This window comes from Entelurus aequoreus, linkage group LG14 (assembly GCF_033978785.1).
Source record: "Entelurus aequoreus isolate RoL-2023_Sb linkage group LG14, RoL_Eaeq_v1.1, whole genome shotgun sequence".
Lineage (NCBI taxonomy): Eukaryota > Metazoa > Chordata > Actinopteri > Syngnathiformes > Syngnathidae > Entelurus > Entelurus aequoreus.
In genome coordinates this window covers 55,882,797-55,904,770 of record NC_084744.1, presented here as the reverse complement: position 1 = coordinate 55,904,770, position 21,974 = coordinate 55,882,797, and the positions used below count along the sequence as shown (strand labels likewise).

Genomic DNA, 21,974 nt, shown 5'->3' with positions numbered 1-21,974 from the left:
ATCTGTTAATTCAGGTTATGTTAACGCTAAGCGTGCAGGCTTAAAAATATCAACATTCTAAATTGCTGACTTTGTTTAAATACTTTTTTGCCACTTAAGGACAATAAATGCCAGGTAGTTTAAGACTTTTAAACAGATTGCGAATACAATTATATATATTTTTTTTAAAAATGTACATTGTTTAAAATATTTTATTTAAATGTTGTCACGGCTATTTATTTTCCAGACATAGTCGGAAATACATGTCATAAAGCATCTTATAGATTCACCCGGTCACAACATAAGGTACACCCGCCAATCAAAACAGACTGCATAAAAAAAGGCTGCATTCATATTAGTGTGTGTCTAATGTCTGAATAAATATAAACCTTGTGGTGATGTTACAATGTAAAAAAAAACAAAAAAACTGCACAATTTACGGTAAAATACCGGCAGGTGTGATTGCCAGGAATTCATAGTGACAAAAAGGACATTATGTTGATGTTGTATCTGTTAATTTTACAGTTAACTGTTTTTTTGCTTACGGTAAATTGCTATGACCAACACGCTACAATATTCATAAAAAAAAAAAAATGCAGAAATTCTATTTTGAATGAATGTTTAAAAATGAGTATTTCCACATTCCTGCAAGTGTGTGGTGGCCTTGTGTGGTGTTCGGGTCTGTGGGACCCGTTTTCGATTTTTATTCAAAGAAAAATCATACAATTAATACATTTTTCAAACTGAGACTCACTGACTTTGGCTCATTTTCTGTGAAGAACATATTTCAGAATACATATTTAATGACCACACACCATACACCCCCCCTACACATTTCTATTACATATAAGATGTCCGGGTCCACTGGACCCGGGGCTAATAGAAGTGTGGAAATTGATGTTCTGTGTACCACACACACACACACACACACACACACACACACACACACACACACACACACACACACACACACACACACACACACACACACACACACACACACACACACACACGACTTGCCTACTTTGTGTGGACCCACGTTTGGTCAGTAGGTTGTGAGGGCCCCCCTTTCCACTATAGCTAGAATGATGAAAAAAATATATCAAGCACTAGATGGGAGTAAAGAGTTGCAACCTCACTTCAGAATGCAAAACACACAAATTAAAACAAACATTTCACTTTTGTAGTTGTGAGGACCGACCGCTGTTGCTAGGTAGATTTGACCATACACACGCATAGTAGTAAGTTATGCGAGTTGGCCATTTTTAAGGACAGCAAACACACACACACACACACACACACACACACACACACACACACACACACACACACACACACACACACACACACACACACACACACACACACACACACACACACACACACACACACACACACACAGGGGCGCCGTTAGGGATTTTGGGCCCCATGAAAAGAATCTTTACAGGGCCCCTGTATTATAATTTCATCATCATTAGGGGCCTCTCAGGGCCCCCCTCCATCATGGGCCCCTAGAATCCGTCTCCTTTACCCCCCCCCCCCACCCCCCCACCCCTTTTCGGCGCCCCTGCACACACACACACACACACACACACACACACACACACACACACACACACACACACACACACGTCTTGCCTACTTTGTGTGGACCCACGTTTGGTCAGTGGGTTGTGAGGGCCCCCCTTTCCACTATAGCTAGAATGATTAAACAATATATATCAAGCACTAGATGGGAGTAGAGAGTTGCAACCTCACTTCAGAATGCAAAACACACAAAGTAAAAAAAATTGTTCACTTTTGTAGTTGTGAGGACCGACCGCTGTTGCTAGGTAGATTTGACCATACACACGCATAGTAGTAAGTTATGCGAGTTGGCCATTTTTAAGGACAGCAAAACACACACACACACACACACTCACACACACACACAGCCGGCCTAGACAGGAGGAGGACAGAGTGTAGGTACGCAGAACATCAGAGGGTCAAATGTGCGAGAAAATGAGAGCAGACAGTGTTGACAAACAATGTTGCAACCTTGTGCGGGAACCACAGGTGCAGAAACACAAAAGCTACTGGCAGGGAAATTTCCATGCAACGTTCATATTGTTGTTACTCAGCAAGCGTCTGTGGGTCTGATGGACCCGTTGCATTTTGTGGCTTTTAATGCCTCACAATCAAACACTTTTATGTTAAAATACTGAACAGATGTTTATCGGGATAAGGTACAGATGTTTATCGGGACAAGGTAAACATCTGTTCAGTATTTTAACATAAAAGTGTTTGATTGTGAGGCATTAAAAGCCACAAAATGCAACGGGTCCATCAGACCCACGAACGGTGTCTGAGTAACAACAATATGAACGTTACACAAGGGTTAAAAGGTGTCCTTTAGTTCAGAATGTTGCAAATTAGATTTCTTCTACCTTCTCCCAAACAAAACATAGTCGTCGGACAAACGGTCTCTAGAGAGGATTAGAGGGAGGAATGTTAAGAGCTGGAGATGGTAAAAGTAGGGAGAGGGCCTGGAAAAGGTTATTGATGCAATAAGGAAAACAGGCAGTCCGGAATAAGCGGGAGTGAGAACAAGGTTTTGTGGATAAGGACCAGGGGTGATCACAGGACAGAGCGCTTGTTTGCTTCTCCGGCTGCTAATGTGACATGCGTGACACTGCGTTAGCCCGCGGCAAAACATTCCCAGGTCAAAGCGTCCCTGTGTGTGTTGTTTGTGTCTGACTGAGAAGTGAGGGGGGGGGGAACTTGAGAGATCACAATAACGTCCTGTGTTCGCCTACCCCGTCCCATGATGCCGCCTGCCTTCACACTTTAATCAATCGCACCCAAACACATCGGCCGCGACAACGGGGCAACACCAAACCACTGGGCGCGGTAACAGCCGTGAACGCACACCAGCTACGCTGCTTATTTATTTGATATATACTTTATATACACCATGAAAAAGATACATACCCGTCGGACGACACAAAACACAGGACAATCTCCATGGCGAACGGGACGATGCCAACTCGGAAAGCTCGGACTGACACAGAGGCGATCGTTTGAGAAATAATAAGAAGGGAAGCACTGTTCAAGATGATCCGCAAACAGTTGCTTCAAAGTCTTCAACCATTCTGGTATCACTTGGTGTTGATCACACCAGCCGTGTAGCGTTTAAGTAAGTCCGGTCTTTGCTTAATCCAATGCCTTTATTGGACGTTTCCTCAGAGGGATGTTCGGAGGATCCCATGCATTCGGGGTATAATACGTACAATTCCTTCGTTTTTTAGCACGGACTCTCCACTCACCTCCAGAGTCCTCCATCAAATTTCCGCATTTTTATTCCTCACATTCTTCGGACGATGCTGACTCTGACAACTGTTCTCGGTTCGAAGGATTCAGAAGCCCAGGACTGAGTACTCTTTCGATTCGTTCTTTGGGCTTCCCGTTTCCTCCTTGCTTTCGTCGGCGGCTTTCAGTCCTCTCAGGCCGTGGTAGACCTGTTGGTCGTACGGGAGTTGCTCTGGTCGGAGGCCCGTTCCGTCACCTTCAGCTTCATGCAGGACTGCTTCTCGTCCATCATCAGCATCTCGGCGGGTAGGCACCAGCAACACAGGCAGGACTGCGGGAAGTCGGACAGAGCGAGAAAATGTTGAGAGAGAATGTCAATCGAAATAAGATAAGCCACTTTCTCATGTGCAGAGGTGGGTAGTAACGCGCTACATTTACTCCGTTACATCTACTTGAGTAACTTTTGGGATAAATTGTACTTCTAAGAGTAGTTTTAATGCAACATACTTTTACTTTTACTTGAGTATATTTATAGAGAAGAAACGCTACTTTTACTCCGCTCCATTTATCTACATTCAGCTCGCTACTCGCTACTGATTTTTATCGATCTGTTAATGCACGCTTTGTTTGTTTTGGTTTGTCAGACCGACCTTCAAAGTAGGATCTATCGCATGCCTGCGTTTCACCAATCAAATGCAGTCACCAGTGACGTTTGACTCCGTTTCACCAATCAAACAGAGCCAGGCGGTCACATGACAACAACAACAAGCTTAAGCTTACATGAACTCAACGTCAAATTTGAGGAAGCACATGGCGGTAAGTAACGTTAGTAGATATTTTGGCCGTCACCGTAGGCTGATGTTGGCTTCCCTGCTATGAATCACCGTCAAATGTACATCGTGTGGGGACATTAATTAAAGCACTGCAGCCTCATAGACACACACACACACGCACACACGCACACACACACACACACACACACACACACACACACACACACACACACACACACACACACACACACACACACACACACACACACACACACACACACACACACACACACACGCATGCATACAAACACCAATCAGAAGTGCACAGTGTGTTCCCAGGTGCAGCCCACACCTATCAGTTTATGGTTTGCGTAAAGGCTAACTTGTTATTTTCCTTTGTAATATCTGCCTACTGAGCCTATGGTGCTGTTAAGTTATCGTGGCTCAATTTGCCTTAATTTTTTTTATGTTAATGTATTATTATTTAATATATATTATTGTTTTAGTTGCTTAAGAGATATTCCTGGCTCTGAATTTGCTTATTGCTATTTTTATGTTTTTGTGCATTATTTGTTGCCGTCATCATTAAACGAACAGGTTACTCATCAGTTACTCAGTACTTGAGTAGTTTTTTCACAACATACTTTTTACTTTTACTCAAGTAAATATTTGGGTGACTACTCCTTACTTTTACTTGAGTAATAAATCTCTAAAGTAACAGTACTCTTACTTGAGTACAATTTCTGGCTACTCTACCCACCTCTGCTCATGTGTCCGTATCCCAGCTGGCACAAGACATTGATACTCTGATCATTTGGGATGGGTGGCCAAATACTTTTGGAAATATAGTGTAGCTTAAAATCCTCACAGACCTACAGAAACACTTTCCATTCAGCCGCGACTTACCCTGAAGCAGCTCTTGAAGCGCTTGCTGACCATGTAGAGAGCAATGGGGTTGATGCAGGAGTTGACGGACGCCATGTTGATGCCGATGTAGTCCAACACCAAAAAGAAGCTGGACGTTGCACAAACGGGTGTGGCCGTTATTGCCGCAGTCCGGTCAAACACCATGGTTCGTGACGTACCTGAGCAGTTCGCATCGGTTGGGATCCTTCTCGTCGTAGATGGTGAGTTTCAGAATCCGGCTGAGGTGGAGAGGGAGCCAGCACAGAGCGAAGACCAGAACCAGGCAGAAGACGGTCTTGGCCACCTCTCGTCTCTGCGCACAAACACACGAGACTGACCGATTATGTTGCCTTTTAGACACGGAGTACCATGGGGAATTCTCCTTCACAAAGAACTCTGTTGCTCTAAAAGATTTATTGATGAAAAGTGGAAGTGTCATGTTAGGGTTGACTTAAAGGGGACATTTTTTGGGGAATTTTGCCCATCATTCACAATCCTTATGTGAGACAAAAACAAGTCTTTATTTTGTTTTGTTTTTCGCATTGTAACATTCTAAATGCTAGCAAGGGGTGGCTAACAACGTAGGTGGGAGGATTCGATCTTTTTCGCCTATAAAGCGCAAAAAACATCCTGAAGTTTTCGAAGTTGAGTGATAAACAATCCATCTTCTTCCGCTTATCCGAGGCCGGGTCGCGGGGGAAGCAGCCTAAGCAGGGAAGCCCAGACTGCCCTCTCCCCAGCCACTTCGTCCTGAGGGGTTCCCAGGCCAGCCGGGAGACACAGTCTTCCCAACGTGTCCTGGGTCTTCCCCGTAGCCTCCTACCGGTCGGACGTGCCCTGAACACCTCCCTAGGGAGGCGTTCGGGTGGCATCCTGACCAGATGCCCGAACCACTTCATCTGGCTCCTCTCGATGTAGAGGAGCAGCGGCTTTACTTTGAGCTCCCCCGGGATGGCGGAGCTTCTCACCCTATCTCTAAGGGAGAGACCAGGAAACTCATTTCGGCCGCTTGTACCCGTGATCTTGTCCTTTCGGTCATAACCCAAAGCTCATGACCATAGGTGAGGATGGGAACGTACATCGACCGGTAAATTGAGAGCTTTGCCTTCCTGCTCAGCTCCTTCTTCACCACAACGGATCGATACAGCGTCCGCATTACTGAAGACGCCGCACCGATCCACCTGTCGATATCACGATCCACTCTTCCCTCACTCGTGAACAAGACTCCGAGGTACTTGAACTCCTCCACTTGGGGCAGGGTCTCCTCCCCAACCCGGAGATGGCTCACCACCCTTTTCCGGGCGAGAACCATGGACTCTGACTAGGAGGTGCTGATTCCCATCCCAGTCGCTTCACACTCGGCTGCGAACCGATCCAGTGAGAGCTGAAGATCCTGGCCAGATGAAGCCATCAGGACCACATCATCTGCAAAAAGCAGAGACCTAATCCTGCAGCCACCAAATCGGATCCCCTCAACGCCTTGACTGCGCCTAGAAATTCTGTCCATAAAAGTTATGAATTATATTTACATAGCGCTTTTCTCTAGTGACTCAAAGCACTCAAACCAGTGTGGGTGGCACTGGGAGCAAATGGGTGAAGTGTCTTGCCCAAGGACACATTGGCTGTGACTAGGCCGCCCCGTAACAATCACTTACTGTACAACGTCTGCTTTCACTGACGGGATGTTTATATCTTCCAGCACCAGACTTGTGTTCCCAGTTTAGATGAAAAATGTATTATAAAACTCACTCAGGTAAAAAAAAAAAATATATGAAATTGGCGCGTGTTCCTCCTGACGCATTCTCACTTATCCACGTGGACCTGACGTTGGCTGAGAGCTAGTGGGCAGCCTACGACGGAGTGGCTCTCTTGTTTGCTTTGTTCGGGTCCGTTCTGTGCGCAATATCTATTTCTACGTACCTCCTATACCAGGGGTCGGCAACCCAAAATGTTGAAAGAGCCATATTGGACCAAAAAAACAAAAACAAATCTGTCTGGAGCCGCAAAAAATTAAAAGCCATATTACATGTGTCATGAGATATACATTTAATTAAGAGGACTTAAAGGAAACTAAATTAGCTCAAATATAGCTACAAATGAGGCATAATGATGCAATGTGTACATATTGCTAGCCTAAATAGCATGTTTGCATCGATTAGCTTGCAGTCATGCAGTGACCAAATATGTCTGATTAGCACTTCACACAAGTCAATAACATCAACAAAACTCACCTTTGTGCACTCAAGTACAACGTTAAAAGTGTGGTGGACAAAATGAGACAGAAAAAGAAGTGGCATAAAACACGTCCTAGAAAGTCGGAGAAAGTTATGCATGTAAACAGACTATACGGTGAGTTCAAGGACCGCCAAAATAAGTAGGACAAAACGGCGCTCGCCAAATACTTGAATCAGTGAAGCATATTTAATATAAACAGTGTGATTTATAACAATTACGGAGGTTTGTGTCATGTTTGTCCTCCTACAGAAACCATACTAAAACAAAAGAATTGATTTTTTTCCCCTCATCTTTTTCCATTCTTCATACATTTTTGAAAAATCTCCAGAGAGCCACTAGGGCGGCGCTAAAGAGCCGCATGCGGCTCTAGAGCCGCGGGTTGCCGACCCCCGTCCTATACCATGTCTTCTTTTTTTTAACCCCCGGGTCAAAAAGTTTGGGGTCCCCCGGTGTGAGCCGTCATCAACATACCTGTTTGAGGTGGTCGCTGAGCGCAATCTGAACCCCGTTCTTCTTCCTCAGCATCTCACAGGTCATCAGGGTGTAGAAAATGGCGGTGCAGACCAACGGCAGGCAGAAATATGCGCTGAACAGCCACCAGTCCTTCACCGACTTATAAAACTGCGGGGAATAAAAACGGCAATAAATTCTGACTTGGGTGTGTCTCACAGACACGGTTCGTTGAACGACTCATTTATCAAGTGGACCTCGGTAGAAAAGTCCAATTTCAAGCGATAACAGACACCGGTGCGGTATTTCACGCCAGCCAAGACAGTGATTGCTCCCCGGACTCGTTCTCTGTAAACTCTGTCTCACCTCTACCGGACCACGTGACACTACCGCGCACATCTGTACCCCCCCAAACCCCCCCCCCGTGCATGTGCGTTTCGCCAGCTGTGTCAACAGACCTGGCCGGTTCAACAGGTCCGCCTCCAGTTCCGAACTCACCCTCATGAAGTCGGTTTTCTGCATGGGGTGCAACAAGCAGATCCTCAGCTGCTCCCCCTTGTAGTCCATGGTGATCATGTCGAAGGCCACCGCCTCGGGCGCGGCCAGGATGATGGACAGGATCCAGATGAGCGCGATTTCGATGGCCATCCACTTTGGAACGCCGATCCCTTTGATCCGGCTCCAGGAGGTCACGGCCCGGTACCTGAAGAGTGGATCACGTGAGTTAGGCTCGCGATATGGCGGCCTGGAATCTACATCACGACGTACATTTCAGCCTCCTGGGTTGCAAAGGGCTCCTACTTTAGCTTTTGACGTATACAATAAACCAGGGGTCCCCAAACATTTTGACCCGGGGGCCGCATTGGGTTAGAAAAATTTGGCTCGGGCTATATATATATCTATAAATATATATATGTATATACAAGTGGTAGAAAATGGATGGATGGATGGATTCCTTAGGTCAGGAAAAAACACGGAGACTATTTCATCCCGACAAGCCTGTTTCACAGGTTTCCCCGCTCTTCAGACTTTAAGACCCACTTTTATTGATAGGATTATTTATTATTTAATTGGTTTTACCCTTTAAAATAGTTTTTAGTCATATTTTTTTTTATATTGTCTTTACATTGGTTTTATTTATTTTTTTTTTAATGTTTTTTGTTTTTATTCAGTCATTGGTGGAGCTAAGGATAATATTTGAATATTGTTTTTAATATCGTTGTGCAGCACTTTGGAAATATTTTTGTTGTTGGAAACCTGCGAAACAGGCTTGTCGGGATGAAATAGCCTCTTTTTTCCTGATCTAACGAATATTCCGCTCGACCCCGGTATTGAGTAATTTCTAACGGATGAACCACAGTAACCTCAACTATATATATATATATATATATATATATATATATATATATATATATATATATATATATATATATATATATATATATATATATATATATATATATATATATATATATTTTTATATATATATATATATATATATATATATATATATATATATATATATATATATATATATATATATATATATATATATATATGTATGTATGTATATATATTTGTGTATATATATATATATATATATATATATATTTATATATATATATATATATATATATGTATATATATATATACACAAATATATATATATATATATATATATATATATATATATATATATATGTATATATATATATATATATATATATATATATATATATATATATATATATATATATATATATATATATATATATATATATATATGCCTTCATTATAACACTTATATAAGACTCTTAAATTCATTTTGATAGTAGGCTAATATAGCTAATTACATCATGTATTGCCTTCATAATAACACTTATATGAGACTTTTTAAGTCATTTTGATAGTAGGCTAATATAGCGAATATAGACACTTACATAATGTGTTGCCTTCATTATAACACTTATATAAGACTTTTAAAGTCATTTTGATAGTAGGCTAATATAGCTAATGTAGACACTTGCATCATGTGTTGCCTTCATTATAACACTTATAACAGACTTTTAAAGTCATTTTGATAGTAGGCTAATATAGCAAATATAGACACTTACATCATGTGTGTTGCCTTCATTAAAACACTTATAAAATACTTTTTAAGTCATTATGATAGTAAGCTAATATAGCTAATATAGACACTTACATCATGTGTTGTCTTCATTATAACATTTTTAAAGTCATTTTGATAGTAGGCTAATAAAGCTAATATAGACACTTACATCATGTGTTGCCTTCATTATAACACTTATATAAGACTTTTAAAGTCATTTTGATAATAGGCTAATATAGCTAATATAGACACTTACACCATGTGTTGCCTTTGTTATAACACTTATATAAGACTTTTAAAGTCATTTTGATAGTAGGCTAATATAGCTAATATAGACACATCATGTGATGCCTTCATTATAACACTTTTAAAGTCATTTGATAGTAGGCTAATATAGACACTTACATCATGTGTGGCCTTCATTGTAACACTTATAAAAGACGTTTTAAGTCATTTTGATAGTAGGCTAATATAGCTAGTATAGACACTTACACCGTGTGTTGCCTTCATTATAACACTTATAAAAGACTTTTAAAGTAATTTTGATAGTAGGCTAATATAGACACTTATATCATGTGTTGCTTTCATTATAACACTTATATAAGACTTTTTAAGTAATTTTGATAGTAGGCTATTATGGCCAATACAGACACTTACATTATGTGTTGCCTTCATTATAACACTTTTAAAGTCATTTTGATGGTATGCTAATAAAGCTAATATAGACACTTACATCATGTGTTGCCTTCATTATAACACTTATATAAGACTTTTAAAGTCATTTTGATAGTATGCTAATATAGCTAATATAGACACTTACATCATGTGTTGCCTTCATTATAACACTTATATAAGACTTTTAAAGTCAAAATTTGAGCAAAACATGTTGAAAAGGCGGACTTGCCTGTCGATACTGAGCGCGCACAGACTCAGCACCGTGATCCCCACCGAGGCTTTCTGGACAAACGGCACCACCTTGCACAGAGCCACACCAAAAGGCCAATCCTCCGCCAGGAGCTGGGGGGGGGAGAGAGTTCCAGAATGCAACTGATTGGTTTATGCGGACCTGACTCTGGTCAGGGGTTGAAGAAATCCCACTGTTGTTTTTGTCAGACATCAAAGCTCCTCTGGATGTCGGACACAACTGTGTGCCTGGAATGTGAATCATATGTTCCTTGCACAAACCCAACAGCTATTATTTTAACCACCTTCCCCTCCTTTACACAAAAACACTCACCCACTCGGAGCCTCAAACACACACACTCAGAAATATTCTCATAATAACATGCCAGAGACACAATGGGATAGAAGGGGCTCTGGAAGTAATAACACCAGGAAAAGGTATGCACACACTAAAAAAAAATGCTGGGTTATTGTGATAACCCAATTTATGGGTTGTGAGTTATTTTTTATGAAGAGCGATCCAATTTTTGGATTATAAGGGTATTGTTTTAACTCAATTTCTGGGACTCCAACCCAAAATGTTGAGTTATATTAACTCAAATAAGGGGTTTTTCCTTACTGAACCAGCAGTTGGGTTAAAATTGGGTAATTTTTTTCAATTTTGGGTTAAATAAATTCAACCCATAGTTGGGTTATGAATCAACCAACATTGAGTGAGCATAACTCAACTTTTGGGTTAAATAACTCAGCCCAATGGTTTGGTTGGGAACAACCCAACATTAAGTTATCATAACTCAACTTTTTGGTTAAATAATTCAACCCAAACATTGGGTTGAAAAAATTAACCCAAAATGTTGAGTTGAAATAACTCAAATAAGGGGTTTGTCCTTTTCTGAACCAGCAGTTGGGTTAAAATTGGGTTATTTTTTACCCCAACATTTTTTAGTGTGCACACACGAAAAAATGCTGGGTTATTTTGATAACCCAATTTATGGGTTGCGAGTTTTGGGTTAAATTTTGGAGTTTTTTTTATGAAGAGCAATCCATTTTTTGGGTTATAAGGGTATTATTTTAACTACATTTCTGGGTTTTAAAAACTATGAATCATTTTTGGGTAAAAGGTTTTTTTTTAGTTGGGTTTGAAATAACCCAACATTGTAGTGAGCTTAACTCAGTTTTTGTGTTAAATAAATTCAACCCAATAGTTGGGTTATTAATCAACCAACATTGAGTTAGCGTAACTCAACTTTTGGCTTAAATAACTCAACCCAATAGTTGGGTTTGGAATAACCCAACATTGTAGTGAGCATAACTCAGCTGTTGTGTTAAATAAATTCAACCCAATAGTTGGGTTATGAATCAACCAACATTGAGTGAGCATAACTCAACTTTTGGGTTAAATCATTCAACCCAAAAGTTGGGTTGAAAAAATTTACCTAAAACGTTGAGTTGAAACAACTCAAATAAGGGGTTTGTCCTTTTCTGAACCAGCAGTTGGGTTAAAATTGGGTTATTTTTTAACCCAATATTACTAAAAATGCTGGGTTAATTTGATAACCCAATTTATGGGTTGTGAGTTTTGGGTTACATTTTGGATTTATTTTTATGAAGAGAAATCTATTTTTTGGGTTATAAGGGTATTATTTTAACTAAATTTCTGGTTTTCAAAACTATGAACCTTTTTTTGGTTGTTTTTCAACGAGTAACGCATTTTTGGGTAAAAGGCTTTTTTTAATTAAAAAAGTACTTTTAGTTGGATTTGGAATAACCCAACATTGTAGTGAGCATAACTCAGCTGTTGTGTTAAATAAATTCAACCCAATAGTTGGGTTATGAATCAACCAACATTGAGTGAGCATACTCAACTTTTGGGTTAAATAATTCAACCCAAAAGTTGGGTTGAAAAAATTTACCTAAAACGTTGAGTTGAAACAACTCAAATAAGGGGTTTGTCCTTTTCTGAACCAGCCGTTGGGTTAAAATTGGGTTATTTTTTTACACAACATTACTAAAAAATGCTGGGTTAATTTGATAACCCAATTTATGGGTTGCGAGTTTTGGGTTAAATTTGTTGAGTTCTTTTTATGAAGAGCAATACATTTTTGGGTTTCAAAACTATGAACCTTTTTTTGGTTGTTTTTCAACGAGTAACGCATTTTTGGGTAAAAGGCTTTTTTTAATTAAAAAAGTATTTTTAGTTGGATTTGGAATAACCCAACATTGTAGTGAGCATAACTCAATTTTTGTGTTAAATAAATTCAACCCAATAGTTGGGGTATTAATCAACCAACATTGAGTTAGCATAACTCAACTTTTGGGTTAAATAATTCAACCCAATAGTTGGGTTTGGAATAACCCAACATTGTAGTGAGCATAACTCAGCTGTTGTGTTAAATAAATTCAACCCAATAGTTGGGTTATGAATCAACCAACATTGAGTGAGCATAACTCAACTTTTGGGTTAAATAATTCAACCCAAAAGTTGGGTTGAAAAAATTAACCTGAAATGTTGAGTTGAAATAACTCAAATAAGGGGTTTGTCCTTTTCTGAACCAGCCGTTGGGTTAAAATTGGGTTATTTTTTAACCCAACATTACTAAAAAATGCTGGGTTATTTTGATAACCCAATTTATGGGTTGCGAGTTTTGGGTTAAATTTCTTGAGTTATTTTTATGAAGAGCAATACATTTTTTGGTTATAAAGCTATTATTTTAACTAAATTTCTGGGTTTTCAAAACTATGAACCTTTTTTTGGTTGTTTTTCAATGAGTAACGCATTTTTGGGTAAAAGGCTTTTTTTTAATTAAAAAAGTACTTTTAGTTGGATTTGGAATAACCCAACATTGTAGTGAGCATAACTCAATTTTGTGTTAAATAAATTCAACCCAATAGTTGGGGTATTAATCAACCAACATTGAGTTAGCATAACTTAACTTTAGGGTTAAATAATTCAACCCAATAGTTGGGTTTGGAATAACCCAACATTGTAGTGAGCATAACTCAGCTGTTGTGTTAAATAAATTCAACCCAATAGTTGGGTTATGAATCAACCAACATTGAGTGAGCATAACTCAACTTTTGGGTTAAATAATTCAACCCAAAAGTTGGGTTGAAAAAATTACCTAAAACATTGAGTTGAAACAACTCAAATAAGGGGTTTGTCCTTTTCTGAACCAGCCGTTGGGTTAAAATTGGGTTATTTTTTTACCCAATATTACTAAAAAATGCTATGTTATTTTGATAACCCAATTTATGGGTTGTGAGTTTTGGGTTACATTTTGGATTTATTTTTATGAAGAGAAATCCATTTTTTGGGTTATAAGGGTATTATTTTAACTAAATTTCTGGGTTTTCAAAACTATGAACCTTTTTTTGGTTGTTTTTCAACGATTAATGCATTTTTGGGTAAAAGGCTTTTTTTAATTAAAAAAGTACTTTTAGTTGGATTTGGAATAACCCAACATTGTAGTGAGCATAACTCAATTTTTGTGTTAAATAAATTCAACCCAATAGTTGGGGTATTAATCAACCAACATTGAGTTAGCATAACTCAACTTTTGGGTTAAATAATTCAACCCAATAGTTGGGTTTTGGAATAACCCAACATTGTAGTGAGCATAACTCAGCTGTTGTGTTAAATAAATTCAACCCAATAGTTGGGTTATGAATCAACCAACATTGAGTGAGCATAACTCAACTTTTGGGTTAAATAATTCAACCCAAAAGTTTGGGTTGAAAAAATTAACCTAAAACGTTGAGTTGAAATAACTCAAATAAGGGGTTTGTCCTTTTCTGAACCAGCCGTTGGGTTAAAATTGGGTTATTTTTTTTACCCAACATTACTAAAAAATGCTATGTTATTTTGATAACTTAATTTATGGGTTGTGAGTTTTGGGTTACATTTTGGAGTATTTTTATGAAGAGAAATCCATTTTTGGGGTTATAAGGCTATTATTTTAACTAAATCTCTGGGTTTTTAAAACTATGAACCATCTTTGGGTTGTTTTTCAATAAGTAACGTCAATTTGGGTAAAAGGCTTTTTTTAAATTTTTATTTGTTAAAAAGGTACTTTTAGTTGCGTTTGGAATAACCCAACATCGCAGTGAGCATAACTCAGCTTTGTGTTAAATAAATTCAACCCAAAAGTTGGGTTGAAAACATTTACCCAAAATGTTGAGTTAAATAACTTAAAATAAGGGGTTTGTCCTTATCTGAACCAGCAGTTGGGTTAAAATTGGGGTATTTTGATAACCCTATTTATGGGTTGCGAGTTTTGGGTTCAATTTTGGAGTTTTTTTTTTTAAGAGCAATCCATTTTTTGGGTTATAAGGGTATTATTTTAACTACATTTCTGGGTTTTCAAAACTATGAACCATTTTTCGGTCGTTTTTAGTTGGGAAGGAGTAGGACAAACCAGCAGTAAAATGTATAATTTCTAACCAACTTTTGGGTCAAGGACTGCTAAATTGCACAACCCAATAGTTGGGTTGGGAATAACCCAACATTGTAGTGAGCATAACTCAGCTGTTGTGCTAAATAAATTCAACCCAATAGTTGGGTTATGAATCAACCGACATTGAGTGAGCATAACTCAACTTTTGGGTTAAATAATTCAACCCAATAGTTTGGTCTGGAATAACCCAACATTAAGTTATCATAACTCAACTTTTTGGTTGAATAATTCAACCCACAAGTTGGGTTGAAAAGATTAACCCAAAATGTTGAGTTAAAATAACTCAAATAAAGGGTTGTCCTTTTCCGAACCAGCAGTTGGGTTAAAATTGGGTTATTTTTTAACCCAACATTTTTTAGTGTGCAGAGTCTCCCCCCTTCAGGACTGCGTACGGGTGTGCTTGCCACATGACGAGATCAACCGTTACCTTGTAGACATTAATGGGAATGCCGATGATGATGTGCAACAGGTCGCCCAGAGCCAGGCTGGCGATGAGGATGTTCGGCCCGTTCCGCATGCACTTGTTCTTATAGATGATCCTCAGAAGTGTGGAGTTCCCGATGATGCCCACCACAAAGACCAGGCAGGAGACCACCGTGTTGATGTACTTGAAGGTGTCTCGGATTTCCGTGGGCGCGCTGCACATGGGCGGCATTCTGCGGCGCGGCATGGTGACGTTGGGTCTCACCGGACCCAGCACGTCCCGCTCCACCAGCCCGGGTCTTTGCGTGGCGGCCGGGAGATCGGCGGGCGTCTGTCTCTGGGATCCCAGCTGCCCACGGGCGAGCAGGACATGGAGTCCCAGAAGGAGTAAACCCAGGTAGTAGAATGCCGTCTTCATCCTGGCCCGATGTCGGAAATGTGTTGATCCTCTGTCAAAATACCTGGAACGGAGAAAGCACAATACGGTGCATGGTTATTTTTGATGTAAACAAGGGGTGTCAAACCAACGGCCGCGAACATTAGAAGCCACACATTAAACGTTGTGGCAGACTACATCAAATGATGTGGTTGGTCCTTATCTGAACCAGCAGTTGGGTTAAAATTGGGTTATTGTTTAAACCTACCTTTTTTAGTGTGTACACACAAAAAAATGCTGGGCTATTTTGATAACCCAATTTATGGGTTGCGAGTTTTGGGTTAAATTTTTGAGTTATTATTATGAAGAGCAATCCATTTTTTGGGTTATAAGGGTATTATTTTAACCCAATTTCTGGGTTTTCAAAACTATGAACCATTTTTGGGTTGTTTTTCAATGAGTAACGCATTTTTGGGTAAAAGGCTTTTTTTTTTTAAATTAAAAATGTATTTTTAGTTGGGTTTGGAATAACCCAACATTGTAGTGAGCATAACTCAGCTTTTGTGTTGAATAAATTCAACCCAATAGTTGGGTTATGAACCCACCCAAATTGAGTTAGCATAACTCAACTTTTGGGTTAAGTAATTCAACCCAATAGTTTAGTTAGGAATAACCCAACATTAAGTTATCATAACTCAACTTTTTGGTTAAATAATTCAACCCAAAAGTTGTGTTGAAAAAATTAACCCAAAATGTTGAGTTAAAATAACTCAAATAAGGGGTTCGTCCTTTTCTGAACCAGCAGTCGGGTTAAAATTGGGTTATTTTGATAACCCAATTTATGGGTTGCGAGGTTTGGGTTAAATTTTGGAGGTTTGTTTTTTTTAAGAGCAATCCATTTTTTGGGTTATAATTGTATTATTTTAACTCAATTTCTGGGTTTTCAAAACTATGAACCATTTTTGGGTTGTTTTTCAATGAGTAACGTATTTTTGGGTAAAAGGCTTTTTTTTTTAATTGAAAAGGTACTTTTAGTTGGGTTTGGAATAACCCAACATTGTAGTGAGCATAACTCAGCTTTTGTGTTGAATAAATTCAACCCAATAGTTGGGTTATGAACCCACCCAAATTGAGTTAGCATAACTCAACTTTTGGGTTAAGTAATTCAACCCAATAGTTTAGTTAGGAATAAGCCAACATTAAGTTATCATAACTCAACTTTTTGGTTAAAAAATTCAACCCAAAAGTTGGGTTGAAAAAATGAACCCAAAATGTTGAGTTAAAATAACTCAAATAAGGGGTTCGTCCTTTTCTGAACCAGCAGTCGGGTTAAAATTGGGTTATTTTGATAACCCAATTTATGGGTTGCGAGGTTTGGGTTAAATTTTGGAGGTTTGTTTTTTTTAAGAGCAATCCATTTTTTGGGTTATAATTGTATTATTTTAACTCAATTTCTGGGTTTTCAAAACTATGAACCATTTTTGGGTTGTTTTTCAATGAGTAACGTATTTTTGGGTAAAAGGCTTTTTTTTTTAATGTGAAAAGGTACTTTTAGTTGGGTTTGGAATAACCCAACATTGTAGTGAGCATAACTCAGCTTTTGTGTTGAATAAATTCAACCCAATAGTTGGGTTATGAACCCACCAAAATTGAGTTAGCATAACTCAACTTTTGGGTTAAGTAATTCAACCCAATAGTTTGGTTATGAATAACCCAACATTAAGTTATCATAACTCAACTTTTTTGGTTAAATAATTCAACCCAAAAGTTGGGTTGAAAAAATGAACCCAAAATGTTGAGTTAAAATAACTCAAATAAGGGGTTCATCCTTTTCTGAACCAGCAGTCGGGTTAAAATTGGGTTATTTTGATAACCCAATTTATGGGTTGCGAGTTTTGGGTTAAATTTTGGAGGGTTTTTTTTTAAGAGCAATCCATTTTTTGGGTTATAATGGTATTATTTTAACTCAATTTCTGGGTTTTCAAAACTATGAACCATTTTTGGGTTGTTTTTCAATGAGTAACGTATTTTTGGGTAAAAGGCTTTTTTTTTTAAATTGAAAAGGTACTTTTAGTTGGGTTTGGAATAAGCCAACATTGTAGTGAGCATAACTCAGCTTTTGTGTTGAATAAATTCAACCCAATAGTTGGGTTATGAACCCACCAAAATTGAGTTAGCATAACTCAACTTTTGGGTTAAGTAATTCAACCCAATAGTTTGGTTATGAATAACCCAACATTAAGTTATCATAACTCAACTTTTTTGGTTAAATAATTCAACCCAAAAGTTGGGTTGAAAAAATGAACCCAAAATGTTGAGTTAAAATAACTCAAATAAGGGTTTTGTCTTTTTCTGAACCAGCAGTTGGGTTAAAATTGGGTTATTTTCATAACCCAATTTATGGGTTGCAAGTTTTGGGTTAAATTTTGGAGAGTATTTTTTTTTAAGAGCAATCCATTTTTTGGGTTATAAGGGTATTATTTTACCAAAATTTCTGGGTCTTGAGTTTGACACGTGCTGCAGACCCAGCGTCCTCTACAGTAGACATTTTATTTTGATCTATTTACTTTGTCAGAGTAAAAAAAAAAATCCAGATTTTTTGATAGAAAAAGACCCGACTTTTTGAAAGAAAAAGTCCATACTTTTTGACCAAAAAAATCCAGAATTTTTTACATTTAGAAAAAATCCCGATCTTTTAAAAAAAAGAACGGGATTTTTTGACAGAAAAAATCCAGATTTTTTGACAGAACAAGTCCTGACTTTTTGATGGAAAAAATCCTGACTTTATTTTTAGAAAAAATTCAGACTTTTTGACAGAAAACATCCTGACTTTTTTAAGGAAAAAATCCCGACATTTTGACAGAAAAAAATCCTGATTTTTGACAGAAAACAAATCCTGATTTTTGACAGAAAAAATCTAGATTTTTTTGACAAAAAAAATCCCAACTTTTTGACAGAAAGAAAAAGCACTTTTGTCTGCTGTTTTGAAGGATTTTCTGCAACAAAAAAAAATCTAGTCAAAGATCATCTCTATGATAGCACTCTTGAGTTTTTAAGAACCCGCTGCAAAAATTTGAGTTTCTCTCAAGTTTTTTTAACTGAACTCGAAAAAAGAGAGGACCTAAGACGGAACCTTGAGGAACACCACTAGTATAAAAAAGACATTTTTAGGAGTTTGCTGCAAAAATGTTTGTCTCCCAAGTTTAACGAGCCAAAAGTAGGTCAGTAATCAATAGATTATAGATAAATACAATAATGATGTAAATAAATGTAGCGATTGGAGTTAAGGTGAATGCAACAAATTAAAAGTATAGCATTTTAAAAGTAGAAAAATATGCTTTAAAACAACCATTGATTGTTATTGTAGTTATATTACTACCTATACTATATACACAATTCTATTTTTAATTATTATCTTTCTTGTGGTACTCATTTGCCTAAATGTGGAACCTCAGGCACTACAAGCATCTTATTATGACAATAAAGTTCCGTGAATAATTGAATCCTTCAATAATTCAACCCAATTTTGATTGGTTCTCCCAGAAAGGCATTAAAGGGCAATGTTGTATCGCTATATTGACAAGTTAAGCCGGTGAGCTGCTGCATGGCCTGTGCGTTGGTGAGAGTTAATTCCTCATTATAAATCATGCCTGTCACCAGTAGAAGTAGTCGTGGACATAAACTGAGAGACCTTGGTCAACTGGCGAGAAAGACACAAAAAAAACATGTCTTTAAACCAGCGTTTAATTATGATTTATTCTTCATCTAAAGGGGAAGATATAAACATCCAAGTGAGAGCAGAAAATGTACAGTAAGTGATTGTTCCTTTATGTTCGTAATTTGTATTTCCTGTTTAGCACTTAGTGTTTCACAAAATCTGGATCTGCTTCTAAAACTTGTAGATCATCCTCACTATATTCAGGCTCAAAAATGTAAGGTTTTTGTCTTTGCCGTCTCTCCAATCACTCTATCACAAAAAAATTAGAAATGATTGGAAACTCAAGAAAGCCATGACATTATGTTCTTTACACGTGTATGTCAACTTTTGACCACGACTGTATGTCCTAAGATTTTAGTTCTTAGTATGAGTGTTCTTTAAAAGCTTGGATCTCATGATGTTGAGGGCATCAGTAATTCTTTAATTTAATAATGATGCTCCAATTTATTAAGTCACATGTCCTGCACAGTGAGTAATAATCGACTAATGAACACTTGACAAAACTTACCTAACTCTCCAAAAGTCTGAGTTGCAGTAGTTCCAAGCCACAGGAAAAGATGTCCAAAGTGGAGGAAGACTGCAGTTGGAGTGACAGCACAGTCATCTCCCACCAGACCACCTCGCCATGCCTGCTGGAATATCCAAGTTCAGCTCCGGGTTTTGGCCCCATGAAGCGCTCTCTCACCCTCTCCGGTCCAGGACTAGTCTCCGTGTGGAGCCTCAAGAGTCGGCTGGCTATGATCCCTGCCTCGACCACTCCTTGTTTTATCTCTGGGAGGGGCGGAGGAAGGGCCTGGAGGATGCTCACAAGTTACTTTGGCATAAAACTGCAACTTAAAAACTCAGCTATAAAGATTTTTTTTCTTTTTTTATTCTATTATGATCCCAGAACCCTTTTTCAAGCTCAAAACAACTAGGTTGTTTTATTAATGTGTCACACTATACATAATCTATGCAACTAACCTTTTTTTTCCCCGGACCATAAGGCGCACTATTATGATATTTTTTTCTTCAACATAAAAAAAGCCAGATTTTTTGACAGAAAAAGACCTGACTTTTTGATCAAAAAAATCCAGAATTATTTTACATTTAGAAAAAATCCCGATCTTTTGACAAAAAAATCCAGATTTTTTGACAAAAAAATCCAGATTTTTTGACAAAAAAATCCAGATTTTTTGACAGAAAAAAATCCCAATGTTTTCACAGTAAAAATCCCAATTTTTTGACGAAAAAAAATCCTGACTTTTTGACATTTAGAAAAAATTCAGACTTTTTGACAGTAAACATTCTGACTTTTTTAAAGGATAAAATCCAGATTTTTTGACAGAAAGAAAATCCTGATTTTTTGACAGAAAAAAAATCCTGATTTTTGACAGAAAAAAACCCGATTTTTTTGACAAACAAATCCCAATTTTTTGACCAAAAAAAAATTCCAGATTTTCGGACAGAAAAAATCCCAACCTTTTGACAAAAAAAAAATCCCAACTTTTTTACAGAAAAAAATACTGACTTTTTGACATAATATATGGATATTCAATATACATAATCTATGCAACTAACCTTTTTTTTCCCAGCCCATAAGGCGCACCGGTACATAAGGCACACTATTATGATATTTTTTGTCTTCGATAGAAAAAAATCCATATTTTTTGACAGAAAAAGACCCAACTTTTTGAAAGAGAAAGTCCCGACTTTTTGACCAAAAAAAATCCAGAATTTTTTACATTTAGAAAAAATCCCGATCTTTTGACCAAAAAATCCAGATTTTTTGACAGCAAAAAATCCCAAAATTTTTGACAGAAAAAAATCAGGATTTTTTTTGACAGAAAAAGTCCTGAGTTTTTGACGGAAAAAATCCCGACATTTTGACATTGACAAAAAATTCTGACTTTTTGACAGAAACATCCTGACTTTTTTTTAAGGAAAAAATCCCGACATTTTGACAGAAAAAATCCAGACTTTTTGACATAATATATGGATATTCATTATACATAATCTATGCAACTAACCTTTTTTTCCAGACTATAAGGCGCACCAGTACATATGGCGCACTATTATGATATTTTTTTTCTTCGACAGAAAAAAATCCTGATTTTTTGACAGAAAAACACCCGACTATTTGAAAAAAAAAGTCCTGACTTTTTGACAAAAAAAATCCAGAATTTTTTTACATTTAGAAAAAATCCCGATCTTTTGACAAAAAAATCCATATTTTTCTGACAGAAAAAAATCCCAATGTTTTGATGGAAAAAATCCCAATTTTTTGACAGAAAAAAATCCCAAAATTTCGACAGAAAAAATCCAAATTTTTTGACAGAAAAAGTCCTGACTTTTTGACGGAAAAAATCCTGACTTTTTG

At 37.7% G+C, this 21,974-nt stretch overlaps 1 protein-coding gene across 1 annotated transcript; it reads right to left on the bottom strand.

Moving 5' to 3' along the window:
• Positions 1-2,187: 2,187 nt before the first annotated feature.
• Positions 2,188-20,370, bottom strand: ednrba (endothelin receptor Ba). The gene is made up of 8 exons (XM_062070743.1): positions 20,124-20,370; positions 15,526-15,982; positions 10,646-10,758; positions 8,130-8,334; positions 7,653-7,802; positions 5,126-5,259; positions 4,947-5,055; positions 2,188-3,598 (listed from the first exon to the last, which is right to left on the bottom strand). Exons 2-8 carry the CDS (start codon positions 15,937-15,939, stop codon positions 3,461-3,463), a joined length of 1,263 nt encoding a protein of 420 aa, XP_061926727.1. The 5' UTR covers positions 15,940-15,982; positions 20,124-20,370; the 3' UTR covers positions 2,188-3,460.
• Between the last annotated feature and the right edge of the window lie 1,604 nt (positions 20,371-21,974).